Source organism: Ostrinia furnacalis, unplaced genomic scaffold (assembly GCF_004193835.3).
Source record: "Ostrinia furnacalis isolate ACB-3 unplaced genomic scaffold, ASM419383v2 OfSCF1037, whole genome shotgun sequence".
In the NCBI taxonomy this organism is placed as follows: domain Eukaryota; kingdom Metazoa; phylum Arthropoda; class Insecta; order Lepidoptera; family Crambidae; genus Ostrinia; species Ostrinia furnacalis.
In genome coordinates this window covers 30,217-42,785 of record NW_021131276.1, presented here as the reverse complement: position 1 = coordinate 42,785, position 12,569 = coordinate 30,217, and the positions used below count along the sequence as shown (strand labels likewise).

The 12,569-nt window shown below is 35.7% G+C and overlaps 1 protein-coding gene across 1 annotated transcript; it reads right to left on the bottom strand.

Annotated features, from left to right (window-relative positions):
* Window positions 1-5,531: 5,531 nt before the first annotated feature.
* Paics (PAICS bifunctional enzyme) lies at window positions 5,532-11,308 on the bottom strand. Its single transcript, XM_028301960.1, has 8 exons — window positions 11,140-11,308; window positions 9,360-9,563; window positions 7,970-8,227; window positions 7,550-7,675; window positions 7,379-7,464; window positions 7,137-7,305; window positions 6,772-6,989; window positions 5,532-5,960 (listed from the first exon to the last, which is right to left on the bottom strand). The coding sequence occupies exons 1-8, from the start codon at window positions 11,156-11,158 to the stop codon at window positions 5,769-5,771; spliced, it is 1,272 nt and encodes a 423-aa protein (XP_028157761.1). The 5' UTR covers window positions 11,159-11,308; the 3' UTR covers window positions 5,532-5,768.
* Between the last annotated feature and the right edge of the window lie 1,261 nt (window positions 11,309-12,569).

Genomic DNA, 12,569 nt, shown 5'->3' with positions numbered 1-12,569 from the left:
AGGTCAGATATTGTGTTGTCCGAATTTTTGTAATGTCTAGCGATATTTTCTTTACGAGATCGAATCAGGAATGAGGGGATCCGTAAACGAACTAAAGTCGCTGACATAGCCCGACGGATTAGCTAGCTGAAGTCAGGCTAGATGTGTCAGGGCACATAGTACGCAGAACTGACGGCCGATGGGGCAGCAAGGTTTGGAGGCAATGGAGGCCCCGCGTACCGAAAAACGCAGCGTGAGACGTCCACCCACAAGGTGGACCGACGACCTGATAAAGGTAGCAGGAAGGCGCTGGATGCAGGCCGCTACCAACCGTGCGATGTGGAAGTCATTGGGGGAGGCCTATGTTCAGCAGTGGACGTCCTATGGCTGAAATGATGATGATGATAAAGCGATATTTGTACCCGTAGTAGCAAAAATCCCAAAGATAGACGTCCCGTTTTTACCGAATAAAAAAATCCAGGAACCCTTTTTAAAGGAATCTTGTGTTATAAATTACAAATACAAAATTATGGCAGAAATAAATGTCTGTTAACTCCTCTAACCTCTAAAACACTAAAGTACTGATCCAATTTTGGTTAAAAGGTGTAGAAATAGATTAAACCTTGAAGAAGGAATTAAAGATATAAGGCTACTTTTTCGGTGTTTAGGAGTTTCTGTTAGTTCACTGACTCGAAAAACATCTAGACTTTAGAAGACTGTCTACTGCCACAGCGTGACGTAAGAGGTTAAGGTCACCGTGAAGTCATGAGCACGAAACTATTTTAATATTCATTGCCAAAGTACATCTGCGTTAAATATTGTTGAATTATTGTCATTCTTACTTTATTATAGAAAAAGAATCGCTCAAATCGGACTAGAAATCTTTAATTAATCGGTGTATGTACAGATTGTAAAGATTTCTGGACGACATAATTGTCACGAATTACGACGAAGACGATCAATTACGACATCCAGGTAAACTAAAAATGCTCATAAAATAAAAACTACTCAATCAAATCGAATAAAATTTTCATGGGACCAAAAGACAGCTATTTTGCATCGATCAAAGAAAAAAATTCGTAAATCGGATCAGAACTCTCGGCGTAATCGGTGTATTACATACATAAAAAAAAACATGCCAACCGAATAAAGAACCTCCTTTTGTTGAAGTCTGTTAAAAACATAACCTCCCTTCTGGCGCAGTCGGGTGAATAGTCGACGATCTGGTGAAGGTCACGGGAAGTGCCTGGATGCGGGCAGCGCAGGACCGTTCGTTGTGGAAATCCTTGGGAAAACGAACGATACAAATTGTTAGAAAACGCCTAAAATGGGACTGGCAGTTTTGCTAATATTCATTCCGTCTAGTTAGGGCTCGTTCCCATGGCAATCCAGTTTTGTGGGATCCAGTAAGGTAGGATCCTGCAATAAACAGTTCCTGCAAAAAACGGGCCTAAAAGCCCTAACTCGTGGAACCCTAGTGCCACTAGGGCCGATCTCATGTGACCACTAGGACTAGCCTAGATCACATGAGATCACGGTAACAATAGATTTCTATTGTGTCCCGATTCGCTGGCACTTGAAAGGGTAAACTTGACTTTCGCTGGTTGGGTTTTTATTGGCGGTGAAGCTGGAGCCCCTAAGAGTACTTACTTAATTTTCTAGTAAAGTGAGAAAGCCATTATTTAAAACATTACCACCCTCTCTACAGTCGGTAAACAGTACCTTTTTTAAAATATTCATGCATGGCTCATTACTCCCATTAAATGGATGACAAATGAACCGGGAGTTTTTGTAATGGACTATTGTTATATTGATCCATCTATTATTATTGATCTATAAACAAAAATCCAGACAGCTAGCTCCGTGTACGTCTACTCATTCGATCCTACACTTCGAACTCCTATGTTCCTCTCATTAATTTCGTTGCGGGTCCAATGACAGTTTAACTTTCCCCCGAGACAAACTTGACCTTCACTGGTTGAGTTTTCGATGGTCAAGCTATAGATCCTGGCTACACAAGAGTTGCAGCGGTTGGAACGAGACGTGGGAGTAGTCCCGTAGCTCAGCCTACAGACTAGATGAAGTCAAAGCAGCTAAGAAAACCGGCCAAGCGCGAGCCGGACTAGCAAACGAAGTCTTCTTTCTTTAATGACGTAGTCAATCACCAATCAATTGACACACTTTATAAGCTTTCAAAACGCGGGTCCCCTATACACCGTGTTACTTTGCATTCTTGCCATATTCACAGAGATAAAAGTAGGGAACAATACCTATTATTTAAGATAAACAAGAGACTCCCATAAAAAAAGTACACTAAGATTTTAGTAAATTTGGTTTTTCAGTACAAATCGGAATAAACCAATTTTGTCTCGCACGGTCTACAGGTGCAAGTAGAATAAACCTAGTGGGCGTGGCCTAGTTCTTAATAATCTGTTGTTTTATGGCTCTGGGTACCAGCCTTTTTATCCAGTCATAATAATTATTTTAAAATACTCTTCAGTTGATTTCAGATTTTCCTTTCTACTCTCAGTTTCTACTTTACGGGCTTAGGACCGCCAAAAATACGTAATAATTATTAGGGTTTTAATTAATTTTAACATGGTACCCTATTTTTACAAATTAATAAATTAAGTATGAAATGAAATCACCTTATTCACAATTAATTATTTATTTATAAGTTCCTACTTACAAAGTTTACGTACTGCGAAGCAAGTGTTCAAAGTGTCGATGCCGATGAAGGCACAGTCTAGCACGGCGAAGCGTAGGTTTTCCGCTTTAGTTTTCGTAACACATAAACGTTTTGTCTCACAGTTTCACTAAAACAATCCTTTCATGTAACGCGTTTACACTGTTTATCTCTTCTGCGCATACCAATCGTTTCAAGTCACGCCAAAAATCCATTGTGGTCAGGTCCGAGGATCGTGGTGGTCAAGCTACTGGACCACTCGTCCAATCCACTGTTCACCAAACGTATTATTCGCGCACTTGACGTCCTTATTGTGGGGGAGCACCATCCTGCTGCTAGTAGAGCATTTGGTGTAACGCTAAGGGTACGTCATCAAGCATTTCGTTNCATCAAAAGATATATTACAACCAGTAGAGATGTTATTGTACATGAGAATGCAAAAGGAAACTGTACATCAGATTCTAATGTATCAGTTTCAGTTAGGGATATTGTCCAATCAGAGGTTCCAAGCAGTAGCAATAACATGGATGAAGAAAAGTTGGATGTCATTATGAGCCCTGTAGATTTCACTGAAAATGAGTCGCATGATGACACAGTAGGACCTTCAGAGTCTAATGCTTTGACAACTGATTTGGATTCAACTTTGCATCAATCTCAAACATCTGAAGAGGTGAAGGAAACAATGTTACCAGAACCAGCAATTACAGTAATACCCAAACGAGTGAGAAGGCCACCAGAACGGTATGGGTATACTAACTAATGCAATGCCAGCTGATGTTCGGACTTAAGCGTTATGTTCCGTAAAACTTGTTTTTGTAATTATCGTTTATTTGCTGTAGTTGGGGTGTTAGAAAGTAGTTTGAACACCAAATAAACTATAGACTCTAGAATGTTTTGTCTATGTAATATTTTATGGATTATAAAATAAAAGACACTCGATCTTCGGCTTTCACAGAAATACGTTATTTCATTTCAATTATTCCCATTATAATAATTTTATTGTATTATTCATGAATATTATTGCATAAGTGTTACATAAACATGTTTTTAATGTTTTTAAAACTTAAAATCAGACAAATAAAGCAAAAACATAAAATTTCTTCTAAATACGGCAAAATCATCTAAAAAAATTAAAATCGTATGTCAAAAAGTACAAATACAGTAACAAATTTTAAAAGTTGATATATATCATTAAAATCGGCTTGATATATATCGGATATATATCCGATATATATCAAGGTATATATCCCTTGATATATATCCTCGAACCCTGATAATAATAGTCCAGTAACTATTATTAATAAAGTTACTGGAGTAGTTCTGATTTTCTACAGACTTGTTTAAGAAGTTAGCCTAATAAATAATCTAAGTTTTCCACCTCAAGTGTCTAAACATAAAACAAGTTATCTTAAAATCGCATCCCAACATCTTGGGATGGGCACTAGACTATTATGGGGTGGTAAAATTAAATACACCTATTTCTGTTGCCATATATTATGAACTAGATTAATACTAAATAATTTCAAAACACCTACCTAAATCATTGTAAATTGTAAAATTTTGTGTTTCAAATTAGACACCAATTAGGTATTTTAGCGTGTTTTCGCCAAAGTTGCTTTTTAAGATTCTGTTTAAAATTTTAAATAGGTAGGATGTTGAAAAATAATAAGTTGAAATATTTGGATTGTGTGATTAAGATGTGGTAAGATATTTAGTTAACGATAGAACAAATTATTCAAAAGTAATTGGTTTTTAATTGTTGTTTCATCTAATTCTGTAATTGGTTGATGAAATCCTATCTGTATAGAATTAGATTAAAGGAATGAATGCAATCCCTTAGGATTTCACATGAAATTATAAGTACATATTAAGAACGAATCAAAATAATTAGGTTTGTTCAGTCTCGTGGTGCCCATGTTTTTATCAGCAGTAACATGACATGTGATTTGTTGTGACTTTAGGTTAGGCACGCAAACAAAGACATGAGATCTTAAAAATCCTAACAAACTTTGATTACTTCTTAAAAATAGATAGATGAATGCACTTCTTTGTTCCTAGTTACGTAATAATGAAGTGTAGATGGAAAAATCAATAAGTTTCAGTAAAGCACAGGGTCAAGTACTCACCTTGCCACTAGCTGTACCGCCTGCCACGCCAATCAGAAAAGGTGTCTTGCTCTCGATGCCATTGCTATTCGTATAATCCACTGGTTTATCTGCCATTTTGTACGTAAATATACACTTATACGAAGACCTTACAGCTAAAATTCCACAATACGCAAGACTGCGGCCCTTTCCCAAAACTGCTGACATTGACATTTTATTTTTTTAAAGTACGGCTCTGTTTTGCTCCACTTTTCGGGTCTGTGCTCAAGCTCTTTGGCCAATCCGTGGAGAGGCCTTCGGGTGGGACTAGACATCGCACAAAAATTAAGTTTTCCTTTTGTGCCTGTTTACGTGTTTAATAATAAATAAGAATATTTAAACTTATCTGTAAATCGACACCAAGGCCGCCGACTAGGCAATAATATCTCAGCTATAGCCTATACGTATGTGACTAGTACGCTTATATCACGCCAATAGACTTCGGCAATTTTTTAAGAAGAGAAGAAGAAGAGAAACCGTATCACTAACGTATACCGGATTTAGAGACATACATTATACTCATGTTTTTCAGATTGCTGAAATTTATTGGTGCCTCAGTATGCATTCATTTATCGATTTAATATTAATCTTGATCTGCCAATCTGTGTTTGTTTGCCAAGATTCACGTTTGGATAAAAGGCTAGTAGGGTAGGCATAGGACGAGAAAACCACGAGGATGGCGGATAGTACAAAATGTGTTACAGGGTGGTCAATAAATAATCTAATGATTAATAAAAACAACTTTATTCTTGGAATGTAACTGAATGTTTTATGAATACATTTTTAAATGCATAACGTACCTAGTAAATAAAACATACCGCGGTGTGATCTCATTTTAAATCTTTACAAACTTTTCGAGTTGAATTTCTAAAAGTTAATTCTGAAAATACTGTACTGTTACGTATACAAAACAATGTTAAAAATATTTATAGTAAAAATAGGAAACATTTGTTTTTAATTTATAATTTTTTCGTTTGCTTGTCAGCTTGTCTCAGAGAAGTGGCCATATCGAGCTGTTTCGAGCGAAGTCTTCCCCAGACGAGGTAGTCTTGGAGTCCGATTATTTGAGCAGCCATGAGGGCAGCGCTGTCTGGGTAGATTACGGTAGCGCAGCCTAATCCGGATGGAACCGACAGTGATGACCAGATGTCCTAAAAGAATGCGAAGTCATTAATAATTTGTGGTTAAAGATATTTATTTCTCAAAAAGATTACAATGCAATCACTTACAGAGAAACATTAATTTGTCTTAATAATAATAAACAATACAAAAACGATTTAGCGTAGCAGTTCTATTAAAAGTGATTTTTTATTTTTATAAAGCAGGTAGGTGCAAATAAAATACAAGCCATCCAGTAAGTCACTGCGCGGCGCGGCGGCGGGCATGAATAGGTACAATTCGAAAACATGTTTTGTACGGGATAGGACACATTTAACATTTGAGCGAGTGGCTTATAGGCTGTTTTCATAATAATTTGACAAATTTGATATTTTATAATGATTTTATGATAAAATAATGATTGTTAGTTTTTGACGTTATATTTATTAATATTATAATTGGTATTAATAAGTGTATTTTATGTATATTATTATTAATTAGTATAATATATTATGTACATATTTGTAATTAACTTACTCATCTTATTAATTATAACTTAATAATGATGATTGGCGGGTTTTAATTTAAAACAAATGTATTAGGTACCTACATTCCTCTACTTGAAGTGGGGTACTGTAATTTGTGAGTGTTGCCATAAAAATAAAATATGTACGCAAATGGTACATATTCAATATTATACTTTGTATGTAATATAATAAAAAACAGATTCTCGTTCAAGATTATGTTACCAAAACAAAGGCGTTGTTTTGCGTGTAGGTTTTTATAAAAAAAGTTTAATTAATGTTTGTAAATATCAGTAAAAAATAGTTATTACATTTAAGTAAATTAGTATTATGATTTTACCTGGACTAGCTTGTCTGAAGGAGGTGGGCAGTTAATGACTGGGTAAGAGGTGTTTCCAGACAAGACTGGCCCCAGTCCGTTTGACCGACCAGCTACAGCTATGAACACCAGAGCTCCATGGGTGTCCTCATATTGTTGCATAATACGAAGAGTTTCTTCGGTAGCCTTGTGAGCGGAGGTGACACGCAAATCAACGTCCAGCCCCAGATCACGAGCAGCTTTAAAAATAAGAATATTAATAAATAAAAATAAGAATATTAATAAATAACTTGCCGTCATCAATCAGCTCTTTAAAAAAAAAGGGTAAAAAGAACCCTTAGTAAAGATGTGGTGGTAATTTAAAATGTTGTGTATCTGTAAATTACCTTTAGCGATTTTTTGGCAATGTTCCTGATCTGCTGGTGAGCCCATGAACACGACCACTTTGTGATGGATGGTCGGCTTCAAGTGGTCGAGTTGATCTTTTACCCAATCAAAGTTACGCTTCACGGTGTCTAGATCGGCTGCGGTCACTGTAGTTAAGTTCCTATACACCTGTGATGAATTAAATATTAGTGATAGATTACAATTTTTTAGATGCTTTGGATGAATTTAAGGGATTTTTTACCTGTTTGTCAACCATCAACCTCTTGTCACCAGAAGGCCAAAGTCTCCAGGAATCAGAGTCGATAACATCAGCAAGCAAGATATTTCCTGGAAGTGAAAAGGCAGGTTTTAAAAAAAACTTTTTCGACATTATTAATAATACTGTTAGTTATAATTTATATTAATAGACTACCTTTATTGTCTACACCAAATTCAATCTTCATGTCAATAAGCGCGCAGTCACGAAGTGCCCATGCCTTTTCCAAAATTTCAAAAACTAGGATAGTGGCCTTTCTCATGTAATCGACCTCATCTTGACCTGTAATGAAAAGAATAGAAACTAAGTTCGGTTGATTCTTTATTTATTACGAATAATTAAGTAAAATCTCTAATGAGGGCTATCGTTTTAGCGCTCACAAGTTAGCGCCACTGTAGAGTAAGGTCCTGTCACTTGCTAGTAACGAAGACAGTGGCGCCAACTTGTGAGCGCTAAAGTGGTAGGAGGACTATTGTATTTGCACTCATCAAGATGGCGCCACTGTAGAGTAAGGTCCTGTCAATCGCCAGGGGTGCCAACTGTTAAGTATAAAAACGATAGCCCTCATTAACTCACCAATCTCAAGACCGTTAATTTTGAACTTAGCACAAACGATTTGCTCCTCAGACCATTGTGGGTCATGGTTGGCATCGTCTTTGAAGAATGTCTCCTGTTTAGGCGGTGTGAAACGGAATCCTTCCGGGACTCCAGGGTTTCTCTTCAGAAATGAACCAGTTGCTAGACGACGAGTCACCCATTCAATCGGAACCATTTCGCATTTCTTTGAAACGAATGCAGTTGGTGAAGCGATCTTTTCGAAAGCAGTTTTGATACCTGAAAATTGAAAAGATTATCATACTTTATCCTGTTGCGATTTTTTAAAATTAAATTTTTTAATTTCCTTTGCAATTATGGATGAGGCTAATCTACGAAATACCGTGGCAATTTATTAGACAGCGGTTGGTTTTATTTTTTTGCGAAATTGACGCCGCATCTCTATATCCAATAACTTTAAAAAAAAATAAAACCGACTTCAAATGCGTGAACACAAAAAAAAACTAAAAATTAAAAATATTCCGTATAAAAAAGTTCATCCCCAATTTTCCACCCTTGGGGGTGAAATATTTTCTTCAAATTCGCATGAAACCACCCTTTTGATAATACCTATTCAACAAAAAAATAATCGTTCAAATTGATTTATAATCGGCGGAGATATTGCGTATAAAAAAGTTCATCCCCAATTTTCCACCCTTGGGGGTTGTTTTTTCTATTATTAAATTTAAATGGGACCACCCTTGAGGTATTACCTATACGCCGAAAAAAGATTTGTTCAAATCGGTGCGTAATTGGCGGAGTTATCGCGTAACAAACATAGAAAAAAAAAAAAACATACGGGTCGAATTGAGAACCTCCTCCTTTTTTGAAGTCGGTTGAAAATTACAGTACTTAGTTAAGGCACAGTTATTATGGTAACTATTTTTTAAAGTATAATGTAGATGATGTCCTTCAAGATGTTTGCTACATAAAAGGTCATAGTCGGTGACCGATAAAATATCATAAACAATGTGTGCTTACAAGTTCATTTATTTCATAACGATATTGAGTAAACTGTAAGCAACACGATGACGTAAGTATGTCAGAAAATATTACTTTGAGAAGCTATATTCTATTATTTGAGTAAATAATTATCACCAGTTATAATGAGCAAATGGATCGCTATGAGGTTAACAATACAAAAACAACGAGATGATAAAACGTATTGATTTCTAGCCCTTGATGACCCGGAGATAATATCTACTTATTTGACCTTATAACTACTTGGTGAGAGAAAAATTAACAATGTTGGTATGTCTTTGCTATCTAGGCAGTTAACAGCAGTAGTTACATTGAAACATGTATTACGGTAGGTAAGTATCTCCAAGAAAGTGCTACGAATAATTAATGTAAAATAAAAAATAAAGCTTACCGGCTGCCTTCAAGATTTCAAAGACCTTAGCGTTGGTTTGGTTGGATATAGCCGCCTTTCCTTCCAAGTCATGAGCCTTAACGCCATCCCCAGCTGTGATTCTATCTTTGTTCAGGAGCAGGCAATGTTCGGGGTATTTGACCAATTCAAAAACTTGTTTGGTTTTACCCTCAATGATAAGTTTTCCAAGTTCATAATCTCCAACTGAAAGAACATATTATTAATAATATCATTAAATACATAAATACTTTTGTTTTATGTTATTTTATTTCAAAGATTTTATTGACATTGCGAAAAATTATGCATTCTTAAATAATGTTTTTACGCAAATAGATAGATCCCTATTGGATTTATTGCAATTTTTTTAAAATATTTTTTTTTAATGCAATCAAAACACAGTGTATGTCATCAGTCATTTAATATTAGAGTAATACGGCAGTAAGTATAGCTTGTGTTCAATGAGATAAAGTTATGTGAAATGTACTGCTGTTGTAGATACTCCACCTGCTATTAGCAATAGCAATATGATAACCCCGGAGATTATTTATGGACTTGTTTTCACAGTAAAAAAGATGTGTTTATTTTATGCATAATGCAGAAAAAGATAACATTTGACTGTCTTGTGGAATCTTTTCATTATTATACATTATTTACATATTACCAACCAATATGTTACGCAACCAATTTTCCCCCCGATAGTTAAAAAGGCGCATCTAACAGTTTTTTTCGGATTATGAGTTAAACTCAAGGACAGCTACTTATGAATTATCTATTTAAATTAATTGATTTTTTTTTATCTCCTTTTTGATTTGGAGGTCGACGCACCCTTTCAACTAGCGGGGACAGATTTTTTAAATAATTTAATACTAACATCTTTTCATACACCAAATCATGAATGAATTTCTAAGTAATATTGGTCCCAATTTCCCAATTAAAAAAACAACGGAGATCAAGTTAGACAATTTACTGACATGAGGTGGGTAAGTAATTACCATTAATACAATGTTTTTAAAAAATTCTAAGGGTTTTTTATATCATACCAACATTTATATCGTATAAAGGGCCAATGAACATGCTTAGCGATTTTTGTTAAACTTAAATGTACATTTTGCTGTACAAATATATTTTTTTAAATGGCAACATTTTACAGCCCTTGAATTATTTTTCAACAAGGAATGACCATGTCCATGACCATAAAATTTATATTGAGGCTAAAAAACACGAACCACGTAAGCCAAAAATGTAAAAAAAAAATTAGAAAGAAAAAAAAATCTTGACATTTATTTTGTTTACTTTCGAAAAGTTGCTGAAAATTTTATCAAACTCAGTTTTTCAAAAGTTTAATACATCTCTGGGGTACCAAGGAAGCATAAAAAAGCTCAAGGTCTATCAGATAATTAAATTATCTTAAATGCTATCTACAAAACTTAGTTGAAACATAGGCTTTTTTAGGTTTTTTGGTGGTAGATAGGTGGTGGTACAACCACATCAAAATAGCAATAATTATGTATTATGCATGCAAGTATTTTTAAATTTAGTTAGTAAATTGATAATTTTATTTATATTAAATATTTTTCAAAGCCATTTAGCTATCCATGGAATACAATGTTTGATTGAATGAGGTTCAATGTTTACACTTCAAGGCCGTATAAATTAATTCCTAACGACAGTCCGACTCATTGAAAAACGACGATGTGTTTAATGAAGTAAAACCGAATAGGTGGCTGTAACCTCTAACTTGTTAGCTTATTGTATAACTTCAACAACGAATAAAAATTACCTTTTTTCGGGTGAGCCATTGTGATTTGCTTTGTTGAAACCGGGACGTATCAAGCTTTTTCGTCGCGCGATGGGTCTACCGCTCAGCGAGGGCCTTTTATAAAGTTTTGATCCAGCATCTGAGCGACGTTACCACGTGCTCCAACTACGCACACGGCCGGCGACTTCTGATAACAAGTTCGGTTTATACTCGGCTCGTGTCTGTTTGATACTTTTGTCTTTTTTTATAATTTTGTTTAAGTGAAAGATGTAAGATAATAGGTAAGCTAACAACTACTACATAATTATACGTATTTAGCGCCATAAGTGTACTACAGTACTAGGGATGTTTCCTGGGTAAAAAAGCAAGAGTTAGAATGAGGGTTTTCGCGATTGAAAAATCCGCCAGATGGCAATACGTAGACGGGAGTTCCAAATGCTGCATGATTGGTGGATTTTGACATAAAATTGACCGATATGTTGTACACCGTTAGTTAACCTATCAAAAAATACTCGACACGAATTTTTCACTTTCAAAATAATGAAAATATAAAGAGGTAAAGTGCGCCAAAGTTCAGAAGAATAGGCCCGTGACGTCATTTTGTGCTTAAATTTAGAACTTTATGACGTCATGCGGAACTTAAACGCATTAAAACTTCGTAATTACTCTTGTTAAATTATCAAGTAAAAAAATACGTGTCCAATATTTTTTAACCATAATAATTGACAGTAGAGATGAAACGGATAGTTGTTTGGCCGGATACCGGAGACCGGATATCTGGCGAGCTGTTTGGGCGGGATGGCCGGATATTCGGCGGCCGGATAGTTGGCCCAGTCTCGTTGCATGTCGTGACGAGTTTAGCGCCGCACAGGTGCGTCTAATGTCATATTTTGCTACTTGTCTAGGGAGCAGATTAATTCGGGAAAAGTTAGTTTTTTGGTAGGCTTTAGCTTTAATAATGGCTTTTTTGTAAGTTTTAAAGCCGTCATTATTATAAGCCACTAGCTTTCTGCCCGCGGCTTCGCCCGCGTGGAATTTTGTCTGTCACAGAAAAACTTTATCGCGCGCGTCCCTGTTTCAAAAACCGGGATAAAAACTATCCTATGTCCATTCCCGGGACTCAAACTATGTCCCTGCCAAATTTCATCGAAATCGGTTGCGAGGTTTAAGCGGGAAAGCGTAACAGACAGACAGACAGACAGAGTTACTTTCGCATTTATAATATTAGTTGGGATTCTGTTGATATTTACCTCACAAAGATTAATGTGTTGCTTTTTATTATAGGAAATTGTCGTATTTTTAATATCCGATATCCGACCGGATAGTAAAAGTTAGGCTGGTTAGGCCGGATATCGGATAGTTACCGGATGTCCGTTTTATCTCTAATTGATTTTAAAAATTGGTTGGATTTAATTATTTTGATTCTGTCCTTTGGTTGGATCTATTCTGGA

Coding starts and splice junctions, on each gene's coding strand:
- Paics (XM_028301960.1), bottom strand. Junction 7,676..7,969: donor AATTAACGGTCTTGAGATTG/GTGAGTTAATGA, acceptor TTTTCATTACAG/GTCAAGATGAGGTCGATTAC. Junction 6,990..7,136: donor TTGCCAAAAAATCGCTAAAG/GTAATTTACAGA, acceptor TTATTTTTAAAG/CTGCTCGTGATCTGGGGCTG.